Source organism: Heptranchias perlo, chromosome 9 (genome assembly GCF_035084215.1).
Source record: "Heptranchias perlo isolate sHepPer1 chromosome 9, sHepPer1.hap1, whole genome shotgun sequence".
NCBI lineage: Eukaryota > Metazoa > Chordata > Chondrichthyes > Hexanchiformes > Hexanchidae > Heptranchias > Heptranchias perlo.
The window spans coordinates 67,825,050-67,846,419 of record NC_090333.1 but is presented as its reverse complement, the minus strand read 5'-3'; the positions used below and the strand labels follow the sequence as shown (position 1 = coordinate 67,846,419).

General features: G+C 41.0%; 1 protein-coding gene across 2 annotated transcripts in view; it reads left to right on the top strand.

Moving 5' to 3' along the window:
- The window catches only part of vamp4 (vesicle-associated membrane protein 4), a 57,964-nt gene that overhangs the window by 5,144 nt on the left and 31,450 nt on the right, over nucleotides 1–21,370 (top strand). For both annotated transcript variants that reach the window (XM_067990703.1, XM_067990702.1), the window contains exons 2-4: nucleotides 1,906–2,030; nucleotides 14,958–15,004; nucleotides 16,801–16,851. In XM_067990703.1, the coding sequence (XP_067846804.1) occupies nucleotides 1,965–2,030; nucleotides 14,958–15,004; nucleotides 16,801–16,851 (164 nt within the window). In that variant the 5' untranslated portion in view covers nucleotides 1,906–1,964. The remainder of the gene's footprint in view (nucleotides 1–1,905; nucleotides 2,031–14,957; nucleotides 15,005–16,800; nucleotides 16,852–21,370) is intronic.

The following is a 21,370-nucleotide window of genomic DNA, read 5'->3' as shown; positions in this document are numbered from 1 at the left end:
AAATCATTTGCTGTTCAAATACCTGTCTGGTTTGACTTTTTTAAATCAGTTAATTGATTTCTTGCATCATTATATTCCATTGACTTGACTCCATGGACAAATTTTGGAACTAAACACCATTTTGGAGTTCTTTTGGATAAAAGCATTCCCATTTTGTCAGTGGTTTGCTATTCATCAATGTGTGATTCTGTTTCTGTCCACTTGGCAGATTTCTTTGACCAAATTCTATCAATCTAATTTTCTAGGTGTACAATTCTTCTACATAAGTTCGGTGTTTGCTCAAAATTAGCTTCAGACGTCCATTGGCTCACTTTCCTGGTTTAATGAAAGATGTGCTACAGCATTGATGTAAAAATGGGAGCACTTTGGTAGTTTTAACAAGAGAGTAATATATGGTATATTTTACAGATGTTGGAACTGGCAAGATGGTTGCAATGATCTGTGCATTTCTACACTCCTAGCTAGGGAAGATCAGGCAACTGATTAAAGTAGGGAACGATATCTCCATGCTAAATCCCTATATGAAAAAGAACCTATCGTCAGCTTTTGTTTCCAGACTTTTCAATTGCAAGGTTTCCTGTGAAGGAATTTGCTCTGACAACCAGAAAACTTTCTTTACCGCCTTATTATTTCCCCTGAATTTCACTGCGACTAGGTCACCTGAGTGGGGAGGAGGTTAACAGGATTGTGTTGTGGGGCCAGGGATATGATTACATCATTTTTAATAGAGGATTTTGCTGTGTTCTATACTCCTCCATACATTGCACCAAATTGTAGTGTTCAGCATTTGTGCATAGAATTTTAGCAGACATATGATAGACATATTTCCAAATGATACTATAGTGCTCCAAAATTAATAAATTCAGATGAGTTTAGTGAAGGGCCATCTGATTCTTTTCAATTATATAATTGCTGCTCAGCTATTCAAGTGCTTTTCCATCATTTGTGGTGGTCAGCCTTAGACTTTCATGTTTTCTCAGTGTACACACCAGAACCTTTTGATACAAGGTTTAATTTTTATATGGTGGTGTTTTGCTGAACTTATGAAGGACGCAAGTAAATTGTGGAAAATCTGTGTTGTAATCTTGCTTGTAAAATATTGTTCTTGCTCTGCTGAGCTTCCAGTGATGGTGCTAAATTAGAACCATACATTTTGTGTTTGGAACTTGCACACAAAAACAATTCCAAAGCTGGGGCTCAAAAGTTCAGCTTGAAAAGTGTCTTGATACCACTAGCTGCAGTACATTTTTTTTCTCGTTGCCTGTTTTCCTGTTTCACAGTATTAAGCAGCAAAAAAAAAGTATTAAGGTTATGGCAATATTGTATATGGTCAGACCTCATCTGGAGTCCTGCGTTCAGTTTTGGGCACTGCACCTCGGGAAGGAAGGTGTGCAGTGCAGATTCACCAGATTGATACTGGTGCTTAGAGGGTTAAATTACAAGGACATGTTGCATAAACTTGGCTTGTGTTCCCTTGAGCGTAGGAGTTTAAGGGATGATCTGATTGAGGTGTTTAGAGTGTTAAAAGGATTTGATAGGCTAGATAGAGAGAAAGTATTTCCTCCTGGTGGGGGAAATCAAGAATGAGGGGACGTAATCTTAAAATTAGAGCTTGGCCATTCAGGAGCAAAATCAGGAAGCACTTTTTCACACATGAGGTAGTAGAAATCTGGAGCTCTTCTCTCAAAAAGCTGTGGATGCTGGGTCAGTTGGAGCTTTAAAGACTGAGATTGATAGATTTTTGTTGGGTAAGGGTATCAAGGGATATGGGGCAAAGGTGGGAAAATGGAATTGAGGAACAGATCAGCCATGATCTAGTTGAATGGCATAGCAGGCTCGAGGTGCTAAATGGCCTACTCCTGTTCCTGATAAGTACCATTAATAATAAACTTTTATATGTTCTAGGTTGAACATTTGTTGCACTTTGGATTGAGGAAAAGGGCACATTACATCAGACAGTAACCATGCCACCTAAATTTAAACGTCATTTAAATGATGATGACGTGACCGGCTCTATAAGAAGTGAAAGGGTGAGTAAAATTTCTTACTATTGTGCTGTACATAACGGATTAAGCAAAGTTGTAAATGAGCCATTTGGGGAGGTGAGACCACTATGTGGAATGTTGCATTTGTATCATGAATGAGCCAACAGCTGTTAGCACTTTGCACTCTACATTTCAAGAAGGGATTTTTGTCCAGTTTGCTTCTGCAGAAGCTGAATGGTGCACAGTAGCCCTGAGCAACGGTTCAGATGTGAGATTTTGCTGGGCCTCAAGTAGCTCACATGCCATTGTATTGACCAAAGCTTTCCCATTGCTTCTGACCACTTTCAACTCCACTATGCACTAATTATTAAAGGCACATTTATTTCCCCATTTGAACCCATGTGAGATTGTCAGTAATAATATTTTAAAAGTTACCAGATCTCAACAGCAGCAATGGGCACCCAAAATTTGGGGAAGATTACCATTTCTGATCATTATTCAATGATGCCTTCTGGAAAGTGTGGATGTTGGGCGAGAGGGGAATGGGCTTGGCTGTAGTGCTCCTGTGGTTGAGTGGCCTGCCTGTAGTTGATGTCAAGGATCATGCATGAAGACACAAAAGCAACAAGAACTTGCATTTAGTAATACCTTTTAATGTAAAGTCAAAAGCAAAATACTGCGGATGCTGGAAACCTGAAATTTCCTCACTTGCTGAGCTTTTCCAGCATTTTTTGCTTTTAATGTAAAGGAATGCTTTATCAATAGAGAAACGCATGCTGAGCTGGAAAGGAGAGATTAAGATGAGTGACCAAAGGCTTGATTGAAAAGATGGGTCTTGAGGATTTTAAAGGTGTAGGGGAGGAAGTGGGGGGGGGGGGTTGAGGGAGGAGAGGGGTGCACAACAGGCTGGAATCAGAGAAACTTAAGGAGAGAATATAGGGCTGGAGGAGATGACGGATGGAGCTGGGTGAGGACAAAGTGCCAGAGTGTGACTACTGCCCATGCAGCCGTACCCCATCACGAGTCAGCATTGCCCATGAAGCTTGGGTACTAATTCTTGCATAATATGCTTTTAATTTTGATTTGCAAATTTTATTGTGATGTAACAAGAATAGGCACCATAGTTTCTGAATTCACGCAGCAAATTGTATTCCTCACAAAATGCCTTGTTATTCACTGGTAGGAGTATGCTACTGGCAGTAATATAAGCAAGACACAGAATCCATTCAAATATAATTGTCTGGAGCCAGTTCACGAAGAGTTAAACACACAAACCAATCAGTTGAGATCCTTTACAAACTTCTGGCTGACAAAATACCTTCTGGAAAGAAAAATAGTTTTATTCCACTACATATAGTCCTTGCACAAATAGCATGAGCACAAGCCTATTGAGTTGTATTCCAAATCCTGCTTCATTCATGGTAAGTGGGGGGGGGAACTGCTGATACATGAAACCTGCTGGAATTTTAAATGCATTATACTCTTTTTGAAAAACAGGCCCTGCTTTTGAAGATCAGTCTAAGACTGATATAATCTGCATGAACGATGCCAACACTGTTCACAATCTACAAATGCAGAGGCACTAGCAATGACAGCACAGCCTGTCTATGTTTGGATTATTTCACATGTCCGCTTGACACAAATAAAACTCAGCTGACACAGCAAATAGTAGATGGGAGCAGAAAGTTGCAAAGGGACATTGAAAGATTAATTGAACTGGCAAAACTATGGCAGATGTAGTTCAACGGGGGGAAGTGTGAGGTCATCCACTTTGGACCTAAGAAAAATAGATCAGAGTATCTTCTAAATGGTGAAAGGCTAAGAACTGTGGATGAGCAGAGAGGTTTACAGGTCTAAGTATAGAAATCACTAAAAGCTGGTGGACAGGTACAAAAAGTAATGTAATAGGCTAATGGAATGTTGGCTTTTAACTCAAAGGGGTGGAAGTTATGTTATAGCTGTACAGAGCTCTGGTGAGACCCCATCTGGAGTACTTCGTTCAGCTCTGGCTACCGCACCTCAGGAAGGAAATATTGGCCTTGGAGGGGGTGTAGCGCATTCACCAGAAAGATACCGGGGCTAAAAGGGTTAAATTATGAGGACAGGTTGTATAGACTGGGTTTATATACCCTCCAATATAGAAGATTAAAGTGTGATCGAATTGAAGTGTTGAAGTAAATAGGGTAGATAGAAAGAAACTATTCCTCTGGCTGGGGAGTCCAGAACAAGGGGGCATAACCTTAAAATTAATGCTCGGTCATTCACGGGTGATATCAGAAAGCGCTTCTTCTCACAAAGGGTAATGGAAATCTGGCACTTTCTCCCCCAAAAAGCTGAGGCTGAGTTCATACCTTTTGTTAGGCAAAGGTATTAAGAGCTATGGAACCTAGGTGGAGTTAAGATACAGATCAGCCATGATCTAATTGAATGGCAGAGCAGGCTCAGAGAATCATAGAATGGTTACAGCACAGAAGGAGGTCATCGAGCCCATGCCTGCTCTTTGTAAGAGCAATCCAGTTAGCCCCATTCCCCTGCTCTGTCTCCATAGCCCTGTAAATTTTTTCCCTTCAAGTATTTATCCAATTCCTTTTTGAAAGCCACGATTGAATCTGCTTCCACCACCCTGTCAGGCAGTGCATTCCAGATCATAACTACTCGCTGCGTAAAAAAACTTTGTCCCCATGTTGCTTTTGGTTCTTTTGCCAATCACCTTAAATCTATGAACTTTGGTTCTCGACCCTTCCACCAATGGGAACAGTTTCTCTTTATTTACTTTATCTAAACCCTTCATGATTTTCAACACTTTAATCAAATCTCCTCTTAACCTTCTCGGCTTTAAGGAGAACAACCCTAGATTCTCCAATCTATCCACATAACTGAAGTCCCTCATCCCTGGAACCATTCTAGTAAATCTCTTCTGCACCCTCTCTATGGCTTCACATCTTTCCTAAAGTGTGGTGCCCAGAATTGGACACAATACTCCCATTGTAGCTGAACCAGTGTTTTATAAAAGTTCAACATAACTTCCTTGCTTTTGTACTCTATGCCTCTATTTATAAAGCCTAGGATCCCGTATGCTTTTTTAACTGCTTTCTCAACCTGTCCTGCCACCTTCAAAGATTTGTGCACAAAAACCCTCAGGTGTCTGTTCCTGCACCCCCATTAGAATTGTCCAATTAATTTATATTGCCTCTCCTCATTCTCCCTGCCAAAATGTATCACTTTGCACTTCTCTGCGTTAAATTTCATCTGCCATGTGTCCGCTCATTCCACCAGCCTATCCATGTCCACTTGAAGTCTATCACTATCCTCCTCACTGTTTACTACACTTCCAAGTGTTGGGTCATCTGCAAATTTTGAAATTGTGCCCTGTACACCCAAGTCCAAGTCAATATATATCAAAAAAAAAGCAGTGGTCCCAGAACTGACCCCTGGGGGCACACCATTGTAGAACAACCATTCACTGCTACTCTCTGTTTCCTGTCACTTAGCCAATTTCGTATCCACACTGTCACTGCCCCTTTTATTCCATGGGCTTCAATTTTGCTGACAAGCCTATTATGTGGCACTATATCAAATGTCTTTTGAAAGTCCATATACACAATATCAACCACATTGCCCTCATCAATCCTTTCTGTTACCTCATCAAAAAACTCAATCAAGTTAGTTAAACACGATTTGCCTTTAACAAATCCGTGCTGACTTTCCTTTATTAATCCGCACTTGTCCAAGTGACTCTTAATTTTGATCCTGATTATCGTTTCTAAAAGTTTCCCCACCACCCAGGTTAAACTTACTGGCCTGTAGTTGCTGGATTTATCCTTACACCCTTTTTTGAACAAGGGTTGTAACATTTGCAATTCTTGATTGCTCGAGAGGCTAAACGGCCTACTCTTGTTCCTGTGTTCCTCCTATGACTCTCTTTGGATTTGCTTCCGTGATTTGGATTTGCCTCTGGTAGTACATTCGCTCTGAATCAGTTTTGCAATCAAAATATTCATATATTACGGCTGCTTTGTGACTTCAAAGGGCTGCTGTAGACCTTTTTTGTCTTCCTAGATAATACGTTTTGAGTGCGCTATTTTAACAAGAATCCTCAGCTGCTTTTACATGGCAGTGTAGTTCTCTCACATTTAGGTTTGTAATATGCAGTTGGTTGTCCTGCATAGAGCATTGACTGTCACAATGTAAAGAACTGAGTTGTTTGTATGTGATGGCCTAATAATGCAACATCATGATTTTGCCACTACTGTTCAACTCATTGCTGTTTTTAGGGTCTTACTGGCACAGAGTGGCTGCCATGTTTTCTACATAACCGCAGTCCCTTCACTCAACAAGGGTCATTGGAAAGTGATCAGGAGCAACTTCTCCCCTCCCCAAGCCTGATGATACTTAGGTCAGTTGTAGTCCCCTCATCACCCTAGCTGAGATTTGCACAAAATGAGGATGGAAACTGGAACCTTTCTGGTTTGTTTGCTCAGTACCACACCATGCATTGCATCTGCCCACTGAGCTATTAAGGATACATAAACAGGTCTGCCACTGTAGAAAGTTTGCATTACTGCTGTCCATTTGTTTAAAGAAAATTTTGGTAGTCATGAAAATGCCATTGAAAAATAAATGTGCATTTTGTATTAACCCCAACACTTTGCTTCCTGCAAAGAGCTGAAAATGGTGTACTGATCATTTATTGGCCTGTGTAGGTATTAAAAACACCTCCCTCCCCGGCTGACCAATCAGTGAAACAGCGTACAATAAATTTCTTTGCAAAGTGTGTGCTTTTAAGATTTTAAAAGTGCCGTCACCTGGAATGACCACTACTGCCTCAACTGTGAAAATGTTGTTCAAGCGCTCGGTATGTTTGGCAAAGAAGAATTTTTTTTTTCCCTTGGAAAATGAATGATCGAAAGCAAAACCAAACACAATTTGTGTTGATGGAATGTTTCAGAGCAGTTGGAATTTGTCATCTTTGATCAGATACATTTCCTGGAAGTTAGCAGCAAGGAAATAGTCTGACGGTATTTTACTGTTTATTGGGAAGTGCCTAACCTGCATTTGCTTCCTTTTTTTTATAACAACACAACTGAGTAGCAAGTCAGTGAGGTGGGCAAATCGAACTTGTGTCCATGGTGCAGCAGTTTGGTGCCCAATCAAGTTGCATTATAGAATTGTGCCTGGTATTACTGTATTTTAATATGGAGCTCAGGGTCCTTGTATATTCATCGCTTGTGATTTCATTTTTCCCCTCTTCCATGTTTGCTGTATATTGCATCAAGATCACGTTTGTTAAAGTTTAATAAATTCCAAATAAGGAACAACAAAATCAGACAGAGTTGCAAATAATTTCATTCTTGTGGTAGTGTTAACATACACAAACCATTTTGAGCTTTGCTGTCATGATTTATGATATCATTAGATGTGCTTGATTGAATTATTGCCTTGTAACTATCTACCAGACAGATGTTTGTTACCCAATAAACCTCTGCAGTATGGCTATTTAATTTTCCTAAAGTGAGTTGTTTACTGTACTTTAGATTGCAGACTGCAAAAATTCCTGGCATATTTTGTCTGCTGTCTTGCTGATCATCATCAGTAGGATGAGTTAACAAAGTCTCGCAGTACACTTAAAGTGACAGATCAACTTGCTATTTTCTTCTGTAATAATATATATTCCAGTAGATTAGCACCCACTTCCAGCCTTAAATTGTACTTTTCATTCTTCTTTAACCCCGTAATGACTTTCTACATAGTATTTATCATGCCATCATTGAACTCGGGAATTTTGTATGCACTGATAAGTTTGCTTTAAAAATAAAGTAGAACCAGAGGACATAGCCTGCTCTTAAAAGGGGGTTAAATTCAAAACTAATCTATGGAAACATTGGCCCCTAAATTTCTTTGTGTGGTGAACCAGCAGTGCTTGCCGCTCATTAGATTTAAATTCACCCACTAAGTTACCATGTTCTTTTTAGCGGCAACTTCCTTGAACTGCGAGTTCAAAGAACATCAGTGTTCTTTCCCGGGCTGTGTGAGTGGTGAAAAGATTGCTAAGGCCCCTCAACCAATCAGCTTGAAGCAAGCCACACTGTGAGCACCAAGAACTGCAGTTCATTCACAAACAGTGCAGATTAAAAACCCAGATGTGCTCGATAAGGTATTCTGAAATGACCGAGAAAGCAAAATGAAGAGAAGATAAGATTAAAAGGCTGAGATAAAAGAGACGGAAGGAGAATGTTTTTTAAAAAATTAAAATCAGGAGTAATGAAACTCCACATTTTTAAAAGTTAATTTTTAGTGCCAGTGAGATTGTTTGGCAGTTATTAAGACTTAACATGCTGTTAAAACTTAGTTTAGACTTTAAAAAACTGAGGATACCTGTTTTGTGGCGATATTAGTTGGTTCCCAGCTGGGCAGGAGAGCAAGTTGGCGCTGGTCTGTTGATTCCATTGATTGCAGCCAGCAATATGCCTTTAAGGCAAAGCTGTCAGATTGATGGCGAACCAGGAAGAGCAGATTTCTGCATTTGACTGCACATGTGCAGTCGCCGAAACTTGCTCTTCAATTTCACCACTAATAACAGAGTGTTGGAGAAATTTCCAGCCCATTATTTCGGTGAGTGTGTGGTCAATCTGTGGAACAGGCTCCCTAGGGAGACGGTGGAAACAGATTGTATTGATTCATTCAAATGCAAATTAGATGCATTTGTTTCAGGCAATAACATTTTGAGATAGTGTATGAGTAATTTGAGACATGACGTGGTAAGTGCAGCATGCTTGGGAGGGACAAGTTGGATCTATGGTTTCCGAAACACACTCCACCAGTGGGGTTTTGCTCCCCTCATGTCTGGGTCTGTTGTAGACTAATTGATAGACCAATTGCTATGATTAGTCAATGACTCCATTATCGTTGTATCATGTGACTACCAGGATGGTAGAAAGAGAACCAGATGGACCTTGGTCTTTTTTCATCCAGCAACTCTTATGTACAGGTTTAGATTGCAGGAGCAGAGGGGAGGTGTGTATGTAAGTAAATACTAGAAAGTTCCCACCCCTCACACTAATGTCAGTCTAAAAAGTACAGTAGCAGCATGAGTTGCTGCTAATCTTGAAGCTGTGTTAGGTGACCTGACTGTTACACTACAAAATCCCTTTTTAAAGCAATGTTGCACAATATGGCCCTATGATTAATTCATTTTACACATAAGCAGAATGATTTTCAAGCATTTATCTCTGTACTTCAATAATTTTTTTTGCAGTAGAAGAATCTTTTTAATAAAGTGATGCAAATCTGTTTAGTATCTGTTTCAACTGAGAATTTATCAGTCTCTATTTTAAAAAGTATATATATTCTAAATAATGTAAAAACTTCATTTACAGTCTGAACTGCTTCTCATTATCTAATTTGGTGTGCAGTGGATTAACACTGTTCCCTTTCACTCCTAGCATCTGGATTTGGTTCCACTGTTGGTGGATGTCGTTTCCTCTATAAGCAGCAAGGATCCTGCAGAAAATGAGGTTGCACAGCTTCAGTCCAGAACCAACTGCCCATAGTTCAGCACCGATTGGTAGTTTCAGTCACATAGACAGTGTGAAAAATGAAGGGGGGCGAGGGATTCATGGGAGTGCAGTAGAAAGTGGCCCTCTGATATAAGAAACCTAAAACAAAAGGAAAATACTGTGGATGCTGGAAATTTGAACTAAAAATAGAAAATGTTGGAAAGCACTCAGCAGGCACCAACTGTGGAGAGAGAGAAGGAGAGTCACCATTCCAGGTGGAGGACCTTTCATCAGAACTGGTTAAGAAACCTTGTTGGCCTAAAGTAGACAGAACTTTGTTCTGTATTTGGACAATAGTACACCTGAACAGGGAGTGCTGGAGTGTTTTATGATGCTGTGTGCCACATTGTTAAAATAAGTCAGTTTTCTCCCTCATGATTACAAAAGTTCCCTTAAATGTAAGAAGTTGCTCTTTGATGTGAGCAGTTTAGTAATGCTGATATGGGAAAACTGTCTTTGCGTTTCCATCTGTTTCTTCAGACGTTGGTGTGAATTGTAGTGCTCCAAAGTGCCAAGTGCCTAACTGTACCCGATTTGGAGGTTACACAGAAGCTGGCCGGGCCACTTTGGCGAGGGTGTGCCTGCATGCTAGCCATTTTAGAATGAATTTAAAATAGTTTTTAAATAAAAATACCCTGCAGACTTTGTTTTATTTTTCAATTAGATAATTATATCATGCTGTATTTATATAATTTTCCAGTTTTTTTAATGTCATTTGGAAAATAAAGTTTAAGAAGCTAAAGCAGGGCAGCCAAACTCTATAGTCCAAATGCTCTTTTTTTTTTCCTTTATTAACATTACCATTCGTAATAATGTGAAAATAAGTGACTTAATCCAATTCCCCTTTAATGCCTCCAGTAAATGCTAACCATTGAAAAACTAAGTGGTTAAACTTTTTAAAAAATTACTTTACTCAATTTATATCCTTTAAGAGTCATCATTTGTGCGTGATGGCTAACTAAAGTACAGCCTAGCCAAGCAGGATAAGTAGTTAACTGTAATCACGATATTTACCTTGATTCGTTAATGAAAAGAAGTATCAGAATGGGTGGAAAAATCCATTTGATCCATTGATGCCTGTTGCTATAGTGTTCTAACTTACCCAGCCCAGGGATTCACTGTGTTGTTAATGCTATTACCATCTTTGCCTCTGCTACCTTGCCTGATACATTATTCCAAACATTTTTCAGCCGTTTAAGTAAAGACATTTTTCTATCTGATATAAAATTGTACTTTTCAAATTTAAATTTAAGTATTTCATCCTAGTGGTCTAACTTGAAGTAGTACTCTGGGATTAACTTTCCTGTACCACTGAATACTTTTCGATGCCTCAGTGAGATTGATATGTTTTGTTTTCCTCCCTTTTTTTCCCCTTCCTATCTCAAGTGGACTGAGGCAATTACGTACTGTTCCTGCCACCACCCTAGCTAAGACCAGACTGAGAGTGAATGTGAGATCTGTGTGGCTGTATCATGACGAGCAGTGCAATTGCCCCTGAGTCATGTGGGAGCTCAGATTCCAGCACATGAAGTCCTAAATGCTTATTATAAATTGCAGTCATCATTCCAAGATGCATGTAAATCAAAGAGCTAAGCCACATTTTTTTTTGGTGTGGTAATTTAAATGTTTTCAAAAACTATTATTGATTGCTTTGGCTACATTGGACAACATGTCTCGGAGCAGCTGCAGGACATTCTGGAGGGGGAGGGTGAACAGCCAGTTGTCGTGGTGCATATAGGTACCAACGATCTAGGTAAAAAATGGGATGAGGTCCTACAAGCTGAATTTAGGGAGTTAGGAGTTAAACTAAAAAGTAGGACCTCAAAGGTAGTAATCTCAGGATTGCTACCAGTGCCATGGGCTAGTCAGAGATAGCTAGGATGAATACGTGGCTTGAGAGATGGTGCAAGAGGGAGGGATTCAAATTCCTGGGCCATTGGAACCGGTTCTGGGGGAGGTGGGACCAGTACAAATTGGACGGTCTGCATCTGGGCAGGACTGGAACCAATGTCCTAGGGGGAGTGTTTGCTAGTGCTGTTCGGGAGGGTTTAAACTAATGTGTCGGGGATGGGAACCGATGCAGGAAGTCAGTGGGAAGTAAAGTGGTGACAGAAACAAAAGGCAGTAAGGGAGAGTGTACAAAACATGACCGGACAGATGGTCTGAGAAAGCAGGGCAAATACCAAGGGAAGTGTAGATTAAACTGCATTTATTTCAATGCAAGATGTCTGATGGGCAAGGCAGATGAACTCAGGGCATGGATGGGTACATGGGACTGGGATGTTTATAGCTATTACTGAAACATGGCTAAGGGAGGGGCAGGACTGGCAGCTCAATGTTCCAGGGTACAGATGCTATAGGAAAGATGGAGCAGGAGGTAAGAGAGGAGGGGGAGTTGCGTTCTTGATTAGGGAGAACATCACGGCAGTAGTGAGAGGGGATATATCCGAGGGTTCGCCCACTGAGTCTATATGGGTAGAACTGAAAAATAAGAAGGGAGAGATCACTTTGATAGGATTGTACTACAGACCCCCAAATAGTCAACAGGAAATTGAGGAGCAAATATGTAAGGGGATTACAGACAGCTGCAAGAAAAATAGGGTGGTAATAGTAGGGGACTTTAACTTTCCCGACATTGACTGGGACAGCCATAGCATCAGGGGCTTGGATGGAGAGAAATTTGTTGAGTGTATTCAGGAGGAATTTCTCATTCAGTATGTGGATGGCCCGACTAGAGAGGGGGCAAAACTTGACCTCCTCTTGGGAAATAAGGAAGGGCAGGTGACAGAAGTGTTAGTGAGGGATCACTTTGGGACCAGTGATCATAATTCCATTAGTTTTAAGATAGCTATGGAGAATGATAGATCTGGCCCAAAAGTTAAAGGGATGTCTGGTAAGTGGGAGGCTTTCAAAAGTGTGTTAACCAGGGTTCAGGGTAAGCACATTCCTTATAAAGTGAAGGGCAGGGCTGGTAGAAGTAGGGAATCTTGGATGACTCGGGAGATTGAGGCCCTAGTCAAAAAGAAGAAGGAGGCATATGACATGCATAGACAGCTGGGATCAAGTGGATCCCTTGAAGAGTATAGAGATTGCCGGAGTAGAGTTAAGAGAGAAATTAGGAGAGCAAAAAGGGGACATGAGATTGCTTTGGCAGATAAGGCAAAGGAGAATCCAAAGAGCTTCTACAAATACATAAAGGGCAAAAGAGTAACTAGGGAGAGAGTAGGGCCTCTTAAGGATCAACAAGGTCATCTGTGTGCGGAACCACAAGAGATGGGTGAGATCCTAAATGAATATTTCACATCGGTATTTACGGTTGAGAAAGGCATGGATGTTAAGGAACTTGGGGAAATAAATAGTGATGTCTTGAGGAGTGTACATATTACAGAGAGGGAGGTGCTGGAAGTCTTAACGCGCATCAAGGTAAATAAATCTCCGGGACCTGATGAAATGTATCCCAGGACGTTATGGGAGGTTAGGGAGGAAATTGCGGGTCCCCTAGCAGAGATATTTGAATCATCGACAACTACAGGTGAGGTGCCTGAAGATTGGAGGGTAGCAAATGTTGTGCCTTTGTTTAAGAAGGGCGGCAGGGAAAAGCCTGGGAACTACAGACCGGTGAGCCTGACATCTGTAGTGGGTAAGTTGTTAGAGGGTATTCTGAGAGACAGGATCTACAGGCATTTGGAGAGGCAGGGACTGATTAGGAACAGTCAGCATGGTTTTGTGAGAGGAAAATCATGTCTCACGAATTTGATTGAGTTTTTTGAAGGGGTAACCAAGAAGATAGATGAGGGCTGTGCAGTAGACGTGGTCTACATGGACTTTAGCAAAGCCTTTGACAAGGTACCGCATGGTAGGTTGTTACATAAGGTTAAATCTCACGGGATCCAAGGTGAGGTAGCCAATTGGATACAAAATTGGATTGACGACAGAAGACAGAGGGTGGTTGTAGAGGGTTGTTTTTCAAACTGGAGTCCTGTGACCAGCGGTGTGCCTCAGGGATCGGTGCTGGGTGCGCTGTTATTTGTTATTTATATTAATGATTTGGATGAGAATTTAGGAGGCATGGTTAGTACGTTTGCAGATGACACCATGATTGGTGGCACTGTGGACAGTGAAGAAGGTTATCTAGGATTGCAACAGGATCTTGATAAATTGGGGAGTGGGCTGATAAATGGCAGATGGAGTTTAATTTAGATAAATGTGAGGTGATGCATTTTGGTAGATCGAATCGGGCCAGGACCTACTCCGTTAATGGTAGGGCGTTGGGGAGAGTTATAGAACAAAGAGATCTAGGAGTACAGGTTCATAGCTCCTTGAAAGTGGAGTCACAGGTGGATAGGGTGGTGAAGAAGGCATTCAGCATGCTTGGTTTCATTGATCAGAACATTGAATACAGGAGTTGGGATGTCTTGTTGAAGTTGTACAAGACATTAGTAAGGCCACACTTGGAATAGTGTACAGTTCTGGTCACCCTATTATAGAAAGGATATTATTAAACTAGAAAGAGTGCAGAAAAGATTTACTAGGATGCTACCGGGACTTGATGGTTTGACTTATAGGGAGAGGTTGGATAGACTGAGACTTTTTTCCCTGGAGAGTAGGAGGTTAAGGGGTGATCTTATAGAAGTCTATATAATAATGAGGGGCATAGATAAGGTAGATAGTCAAAATCTTTTCCCAAAGGTAGGGGAGTCTATAACGAGGGGACATAGATTTAAGGTGAGAGAGGAGAGATACAAAAGGGTCCAGAGGGGCAATTTTTTCACTCAAAGGGTGGTGGGTGTCTGGAACGAGCTGCCAGAGGCAGTAGTAGAGGCGGGTACAATTTTGTCTTTTAAAAAGCATTTGGACAGTTACATGGGTCAGATGGGTATAGAGGGATATGGGCCAAGTGCAGGCAATTGGGACTAGCTTAGTGGTATAAACTGGGCGACATGGACATGTTGGGCCGAAGGGCCTGTTTCCATGTTGTAAACTTCTATGATTCTATGCACTAATCCAGGTGAAAGTCACCTGTGATGTAATTGCCGTGGAACGAATCTGTGTTATGGCATTTTTTACAGCTATTATCTTTTGAACCTGAATCTTTTTTTATAATCTGAACATCTTTGTCATTTATTGAGGTGAGGACATAAATGTTGTGATCCAGAATCCAGTTGGCTTATGCATGATTTACTTTTATTTCTACTATTAAGCAACTACTGTGGCTGTGAATGAAGGCACGCGATTACGTGCAAACTTAAAACTAAAGATAGATCAACCAGTCATGTGTAAACGGATGTCTTCAAGTTAGTGTAGAGTTTATTGGATAGTTTAAGATATGTGATGGAGTAACTTCCAAAAGTGGCCTCCTGAGGATTTCTAGTGCCTGACCCTCATGATTAACATCACTCTTTTACCTGTTTTGCAGCGGAACCTGTTGGAAGATGACTCTGATGAAGAGGAAGACTTTTTCCTGTGAGTGTCGTAGGTTTCAATTCCATAATACAGTTAACCCTCATCAATGCAATCTCATGAGGACTCCAAGCAGCTCCTTCTGCTGAGATCGCTGTAAAAAGGATTCAGCCCCATCTTGAATCACTGTTGAAATTGACTATTTGCTTCTTTCTGCTCTTTTTCTCACCAACCGAAAGTTAAACTTTAGATGTTCATTGCGCTAGTGTTTTTAATTTTATATATTTGTAATTAAAATTATTTAACTATTTTTGAACCACCTCTAAGCAGAAGGTTGCCTATAATGGGGGTGTGGGCTTGAAACTTGTGACTTGAAACTTGTGACTTGCTGTATTTCTGCTTTTAAAAAGCTGTTCTTGGAAATTTGCTGAAAATACACGGCATCACCTCCTCCTGCAGGACTATCTAAACGTTTGTCTTCATGGGCTGCATGAATGCATACTACAGAGCCTTGGGGCATATGAAGTTTAAATCAATGTTGCCTTTTAATGTGGTAATATCTTAAGTTGTTGTTACTAACATATATTCATGTTCCGATTTAGGCTTTATCCACCTGTGAGGCAACAGTGCTTAAAAACAGCCTTTCCAAACTCTAGACCCACAGAATTCAAACAGAACAAATCAGTAAATAAGAAATACACACGCAGACAGGACTGAGTTGTTTAAGCTTTAATAGGAAATACCAGATGGTTCTGAATTATAGTCAGGTTTATATTCTTGGACCTGTGGTTGGACTTACTCTAAACTTGATTTTTATTTCACACTAGAAACCTCCAGTCAATGCCAAAGCTGTCAGAATGGAATCATGTATTTTTATAGCTTGGCAAAAATTAATTCCAAAAAAGTGTTGCAGGCCCAGTTAGCTGTCTTACTTATTAGCAAAGTTCCATAACTACTTAATTAAGCTTCAGGTTTATAATAATGACATTGAACTGAATGGCTATGAACTAAATATCACAATACTGTACAATCCAAAACACAAAAGAGAAACTCTCTTCCCCACTTTTTTCCTGTAGGCAGTAACTCATGCTGAGGCACTGATTTATTTTTTTTGCCTAAATGGTGTGAGCTTCGACCATGACTGTCGATAGGCGGTTTAACACTGAGAAGGGAAGACAGCAAGGCTGAGCACGTTCTCGTTCTTGCCCAAAGTGCACACCTACTTTCCAACAGGAGCAGGAACCGTTGCCAATTCTACCCCCTCCCCCCTCCTCTCTAACCCAGGGATATTGAGGCCAATTGTAGCACTCCTATCCCCAACCTATTCATTGAGAGGGTGTAGCGGAGATTTACTAGGATAATACCAGGGATGCAGAACTTATGTTTTGCTGAGAGACTAGAGAAGCTGGGATTGTTCTCCTTGGAGCAGAGAAGGACACAGATTTAAGATCATTATGAAAAGAACCAGAGGAGAGCTAAGAGTGTTTCTTACACAGCGAGTTGTTATGATCTGGAATATGCATTGTCTGAAAGGATGGTGGAAGCAGATTCAATAGTAACTTTCAACAGGGAATTGGATATATACTTGAAAAGGAAAAACTTATAGGGCTATGGGGAAAGAGCAAGGGAGTGCGGCTAATTGGATAGCTTTCAAGGAGTCCACTACTCTCCCAGCTGGGGACCAATGTTGGATAGAAGGTGCTAGATGTAAGGTGGACTGATGGTGTGATGATCATAACTGGGGATAATAAGGATAAAGTTTGATAACTTATCCAGTATATAATATTTTCAGATTCTCATTATGATTTATATGCCTATCCTGTTTCAGCATTTCTGATTTTATGGTTTTTTTTCTACAGAAGAGGACCTACTGGACCAAAATTTGGACCGAAGAATGACAAGATCAAACAGTATGTGCTTTTAGATGAATCTCAATATGATCATTTTTGAAATCCTGATGTTTTATTTTACGTAACCATGAACTAATCTTGCTGTTATACAAGAATGTATGTTTTCTAATTATGGATATTATATAAGAACGTAAGGCAGCAAAAAGTATTTAGTCCACAGAAACACAGACTGAGATGCAGGCTGGAGACCCAGACTAGGTGACATCTATGGCAATATCCATAGTTGCCTGTCCTGTCAAATGGAGTAATGTGGAATGGTGCAAGAATGCGATGGAAAAAAATTATTTGAAAGTGTATATATAATGTTCTGAGATTTTTTTTTAAAAATTACTTTGTCACAAGGGCATAACCTTCAAGAGACAAAGTTTCCCAAACCCATTTCATTTATTTAAAAACACATGATAAAGATGTTTGGGCAAGAGAAGACCATTGGGATAACCTCATTGTGATTCTGGAACTAGTTGTCTTGAAATGATATAAATCCTGTTAAAATGCATCATTACAAATCATGATCCTTCTGGCTGCTCTTCCTTCTCAAACAAAAAAAGGTTTACCAATAATTACCATTACAGCAAAAGCCTTCAAGTGGACTGCCGCTGTGTTTTAAGAAAGTACGGTAAATGGGTACAATAACACATTCACCATTTCTCAATTAGGTTTTTGGGCTGGGGAAGATTAGAGATAGAAAGGGAGCAAGGTCATGAACGGATTTAAATGTGAGGATGAGAATTTTAAATTTCAGTCTTTGAGGGACCTGGAGCCAATGTAGGTCAGCGATCACAGGGATGATGGGTAAGATAGGATACAGGCAGCAGAGTTTTGGATGACCAAGCTTCTGGAGGGTGGAAGATGGGAGGCCAGCCAGGAGAGTATTGGAATGATTAAGTCTGGAGGTGACAAAAGCATGGATGAGGGTTTCAGCAGCAAATGAGCTGAGGTAGGGGCAGAGACAGGTGATGTTAGAGGTAGAAATAGGATGGTCTTTGTGATGGAGTATATGGGTCTGACGCTCAACTCGGGGTCAGTTAAGACATCGAGGTTGCAATTGGTGGCGAGGTGTGGAGTTTACAGTTGGCGCCCAAGACGATGCTTTTGAAATTTAACTCAAAATCGCAGCTCATCCTTGGACAAGCAGTCTCACAACATAGAGACACTGGTAGAGACGGGTGTGAGCATACTTGTGGAACCTGACCCCATGATGAGCTTGGAGAGGGAAAATGGGAGAGAAACTGGAGGAAAGTGCAGGTTCAGGGCTAGGGCGGGGGGAGAGGAATCTTGGGGGAGGTATGGCTTAGTGGGCAAGAGGAAGGGGAGGGGGAGAGGTGTGGCAGAGATGGCTGAATGGATGGTCTCCCTCTTAGTGACAAAGAAGTCCATGAGCTCCTTGCACTTGTTTAAGGTGAGGGTGGAGGTGGCAGAACAGAGGCGTTTAAGGAGACAGTTAATGGAGAAAAGAAGCCAGAATTATCTTTGCTTTCCACGATGAGAGTAGTGGGCAATTTTCACAGAGGAGATTGAGGCCCAGAAGTGCTTTGCAATTCAGTAAGTTTAAACAATGTCCCTTTTTGTCTAGTTTCTGAACATGAAAAGTGACTGGTGACATGTTGGATCAGGAGAAGAGGTTATCAATAATTCATAGGACAAAGCGCTCTTGGCTAGCCTCCCGTCTTCCACCCTCCGTAAACTTGAACTCATCCAAAACTCTGCTGCCCGTATCCTTACTCGCACCAAGTCTTGTTCACCCATCACCCCTGTGCTTGCTGACCTACGTTGGCTCCCAGTCCGACAATGCCTCAATTTTAAAATTCTCATCCTTGTGTTCAAACCCTTCCATGGCCTTGCCCGTCCCCATCTCTGTAACTTCCTCCAGCCCTCCAAGAACTCTGCGTTCCTCCAATTCTGGCCTCTTGTGCATCCTCTATTTCCTTCGTCCCTCCATTAGCGGCCATGCCTTCAACTATCTAGGCCCTAAGCCCTGGAATTCCCTCCCTAACCCTCCTCCTTTTAAGACTCTCCTTAAAACCTACCTCTTTGACCAAGCTTTTGGTCTCCTTCCCTAATATCTCTTACGTGGCTTGGTGTCAAATTTTGTCTGATAACACTTCTGTCAAGCGCCTTGGGACTTTTTACTATGTTAAAGGTGCTATATAAATGCAAGTAGTTGTTGTTGACAATAGATGTGCTACAACAGATATGAAAGAAACATCTGATGTTAGAGGTACAAAATTACAGATAAATCTGCACATCCTGATCTACTGGTACGCAGTTACAGGGATGATCGGGAAAGACGAGGGGATAAAACCTTGTGTATACCCAGACGTTGAATTGGACTGGTTTATAAGTGAGCTATGTAATTCCATGTTGTCTGCCTGCACTGGTACCAACTGTATAACTGCTCCATAATTAGCTAAGAGCAGCCATTAATGCATAACAAAAGATCTTCCTAAAACAAATGTAGTAGTACAATTTGAAAAGTAATAATTGCAGATCATCTTCCTACTAATGGCTATAATGGCCTCCTGTTTTAATTGGCTTTGTTTATTCCGGAACAGATGTTAAAATGTTCATTGTTACCATAGCAATCCCTCCGCTAACACATGCAATCCATAGTGCCTAAAGCTTTTTCCTTTTCTCTCTTCCTCCCCTCCTGTTTCTCTTGTATGCTCTGACCAATACACCAAAGTTTACACAAATTACTACCCTAACTAGCCACATTGGGTACATAGATTTGAATCCCAGAGTAACTGCAGCCATCACCCAGTAACTTGGACTAATCAGTTATGCAGTAATGTCCATTTTACCAAAATGATACAGTATGTTTAAACAACAGCAATGACTTGTATTTATATAGCATCTTTAACGTAGTAAAACGTCCCAAAGCGCTTCACAGGAGTGTTATCAAACAAAATTCACCACCGAGCCACAAAAGGAGATATTAGGACTGGTGACCAAAAGCTTGGTCAAAGAGATAGATTTTAAGGAGCGTCTGATAGGAGGAGAGAAAGGTGGAGAGTTGGAGAGGTTTAGGGAGGGAATTCCAGAGCTTAGACCCTAGACAACTGAAGACACAGCCGCCAATGGTGGAACGATTAAAATCAGGGATGCGCAAGAGGCCAGAATTGGAGGAGGGCAGAGATCTCTGAGGGTTCTAGGGCTGGAGGAGGTTACAGAGATGGGGACGGGCGAGGCCATGGAGGGATTTGAAAACAAGGATGAGAATTTTAAAATCGAGTCGTTGCCGTTGTTGGACCGGGAGCCAATGTGGGTCAGTGAGCACAGGGATGATGGGTAAATGGGACTTGGTGTGAGTTAGGACACAGGCAGCAGAGTCTTTGAATGAGCTCAAGTATGTGGAGGATGCAAGGTGGGAAGCCATCTAGGAGAGCATTGGAACAGTCGAGTCTAGAGATAACAAAGGCATGCATGAGGGTTTCAGCAGGAGATGAACTAAGGCAGGGGCAGAGATGGATGATGTTATGGAGGTGGAAGTAGGCAGTTGGTGATGGAGAGGGTATGGGGTTGGAAGCTCTGCTCAGCTCGGCCAAATAGGATGCCAAGATTGCAAACGGTCTGATTCAGCCTTACAGTGGCCATGGAGAACGATGGAGCTGGTGGTTAGGGAACTGAGCATGTGTTGGGAACCAAAGACAATGGCTTCGGTCTTCCCAATATTTAATTGGAGGAAATTTCAACTCTGACAAGCAGCATAACAAATCAGAGGCAGTAGAGGTGTCGAGAGAGGTGGTGGTGAGGTAGAGCTGGGTGGACGTGACATACATGTGGAACCTGACGTGTTTTCGGATCATATGGCCGAGGGGCAGCTTGTAGATGAGAAATAGGAGGAGGCCAGGGATAGATCCTTGGGGGACTCCAGAGGTCTTGGAATTCCAGAGGTAACTATGTGGGAGTAGGAAGAGAACCCATTGCAGGTGATTCTCCGGCTACGACTGGATGGATAGGAATGGAACCAGGCGAGGGTAGTTAAAAGAATAGAACAACTTTTTACTTTCTTATAAAGTGTGGAAATCAGTAGACATTGATCTTACAAATTTGGATGATTGGCAAAGTTAGTATTTGGCAAACTAATTTGCTCTGAGATTGGGAAGTTACTTTGATATTTTGCCGTACCAAAATAATTTACTTTTATAGATTTTAAATGTCCTTTTATTGTAACCTAAATTAAGAGTTGCTTGTGATTAATTAGACAGGTTCCCCTTCCTGCAGTGCATTGAATCAGTTTAGTGCCATTGAAATTCAGCTGTCAAATTAACAACTTGCAAGCTATTGAATTTCATAAAATTCAGTATATATCTTAAAATTCACAATTTTCTTTAAAACTTTGGGAAGGCACATTTTTTTTTAAAAAGTGCCAAAGATTTAGTAATGACCATATTAAAAAGGATATTGTGTTTAAGCTAATTGCTAATTTTTCTTTTAGACATTCAAGTGGATTTTTTTTTTGTCTTTGAAATCAAATAAATGTCTTTAGTTACTTTTTGTGACAGATCTCCTTAGAAAA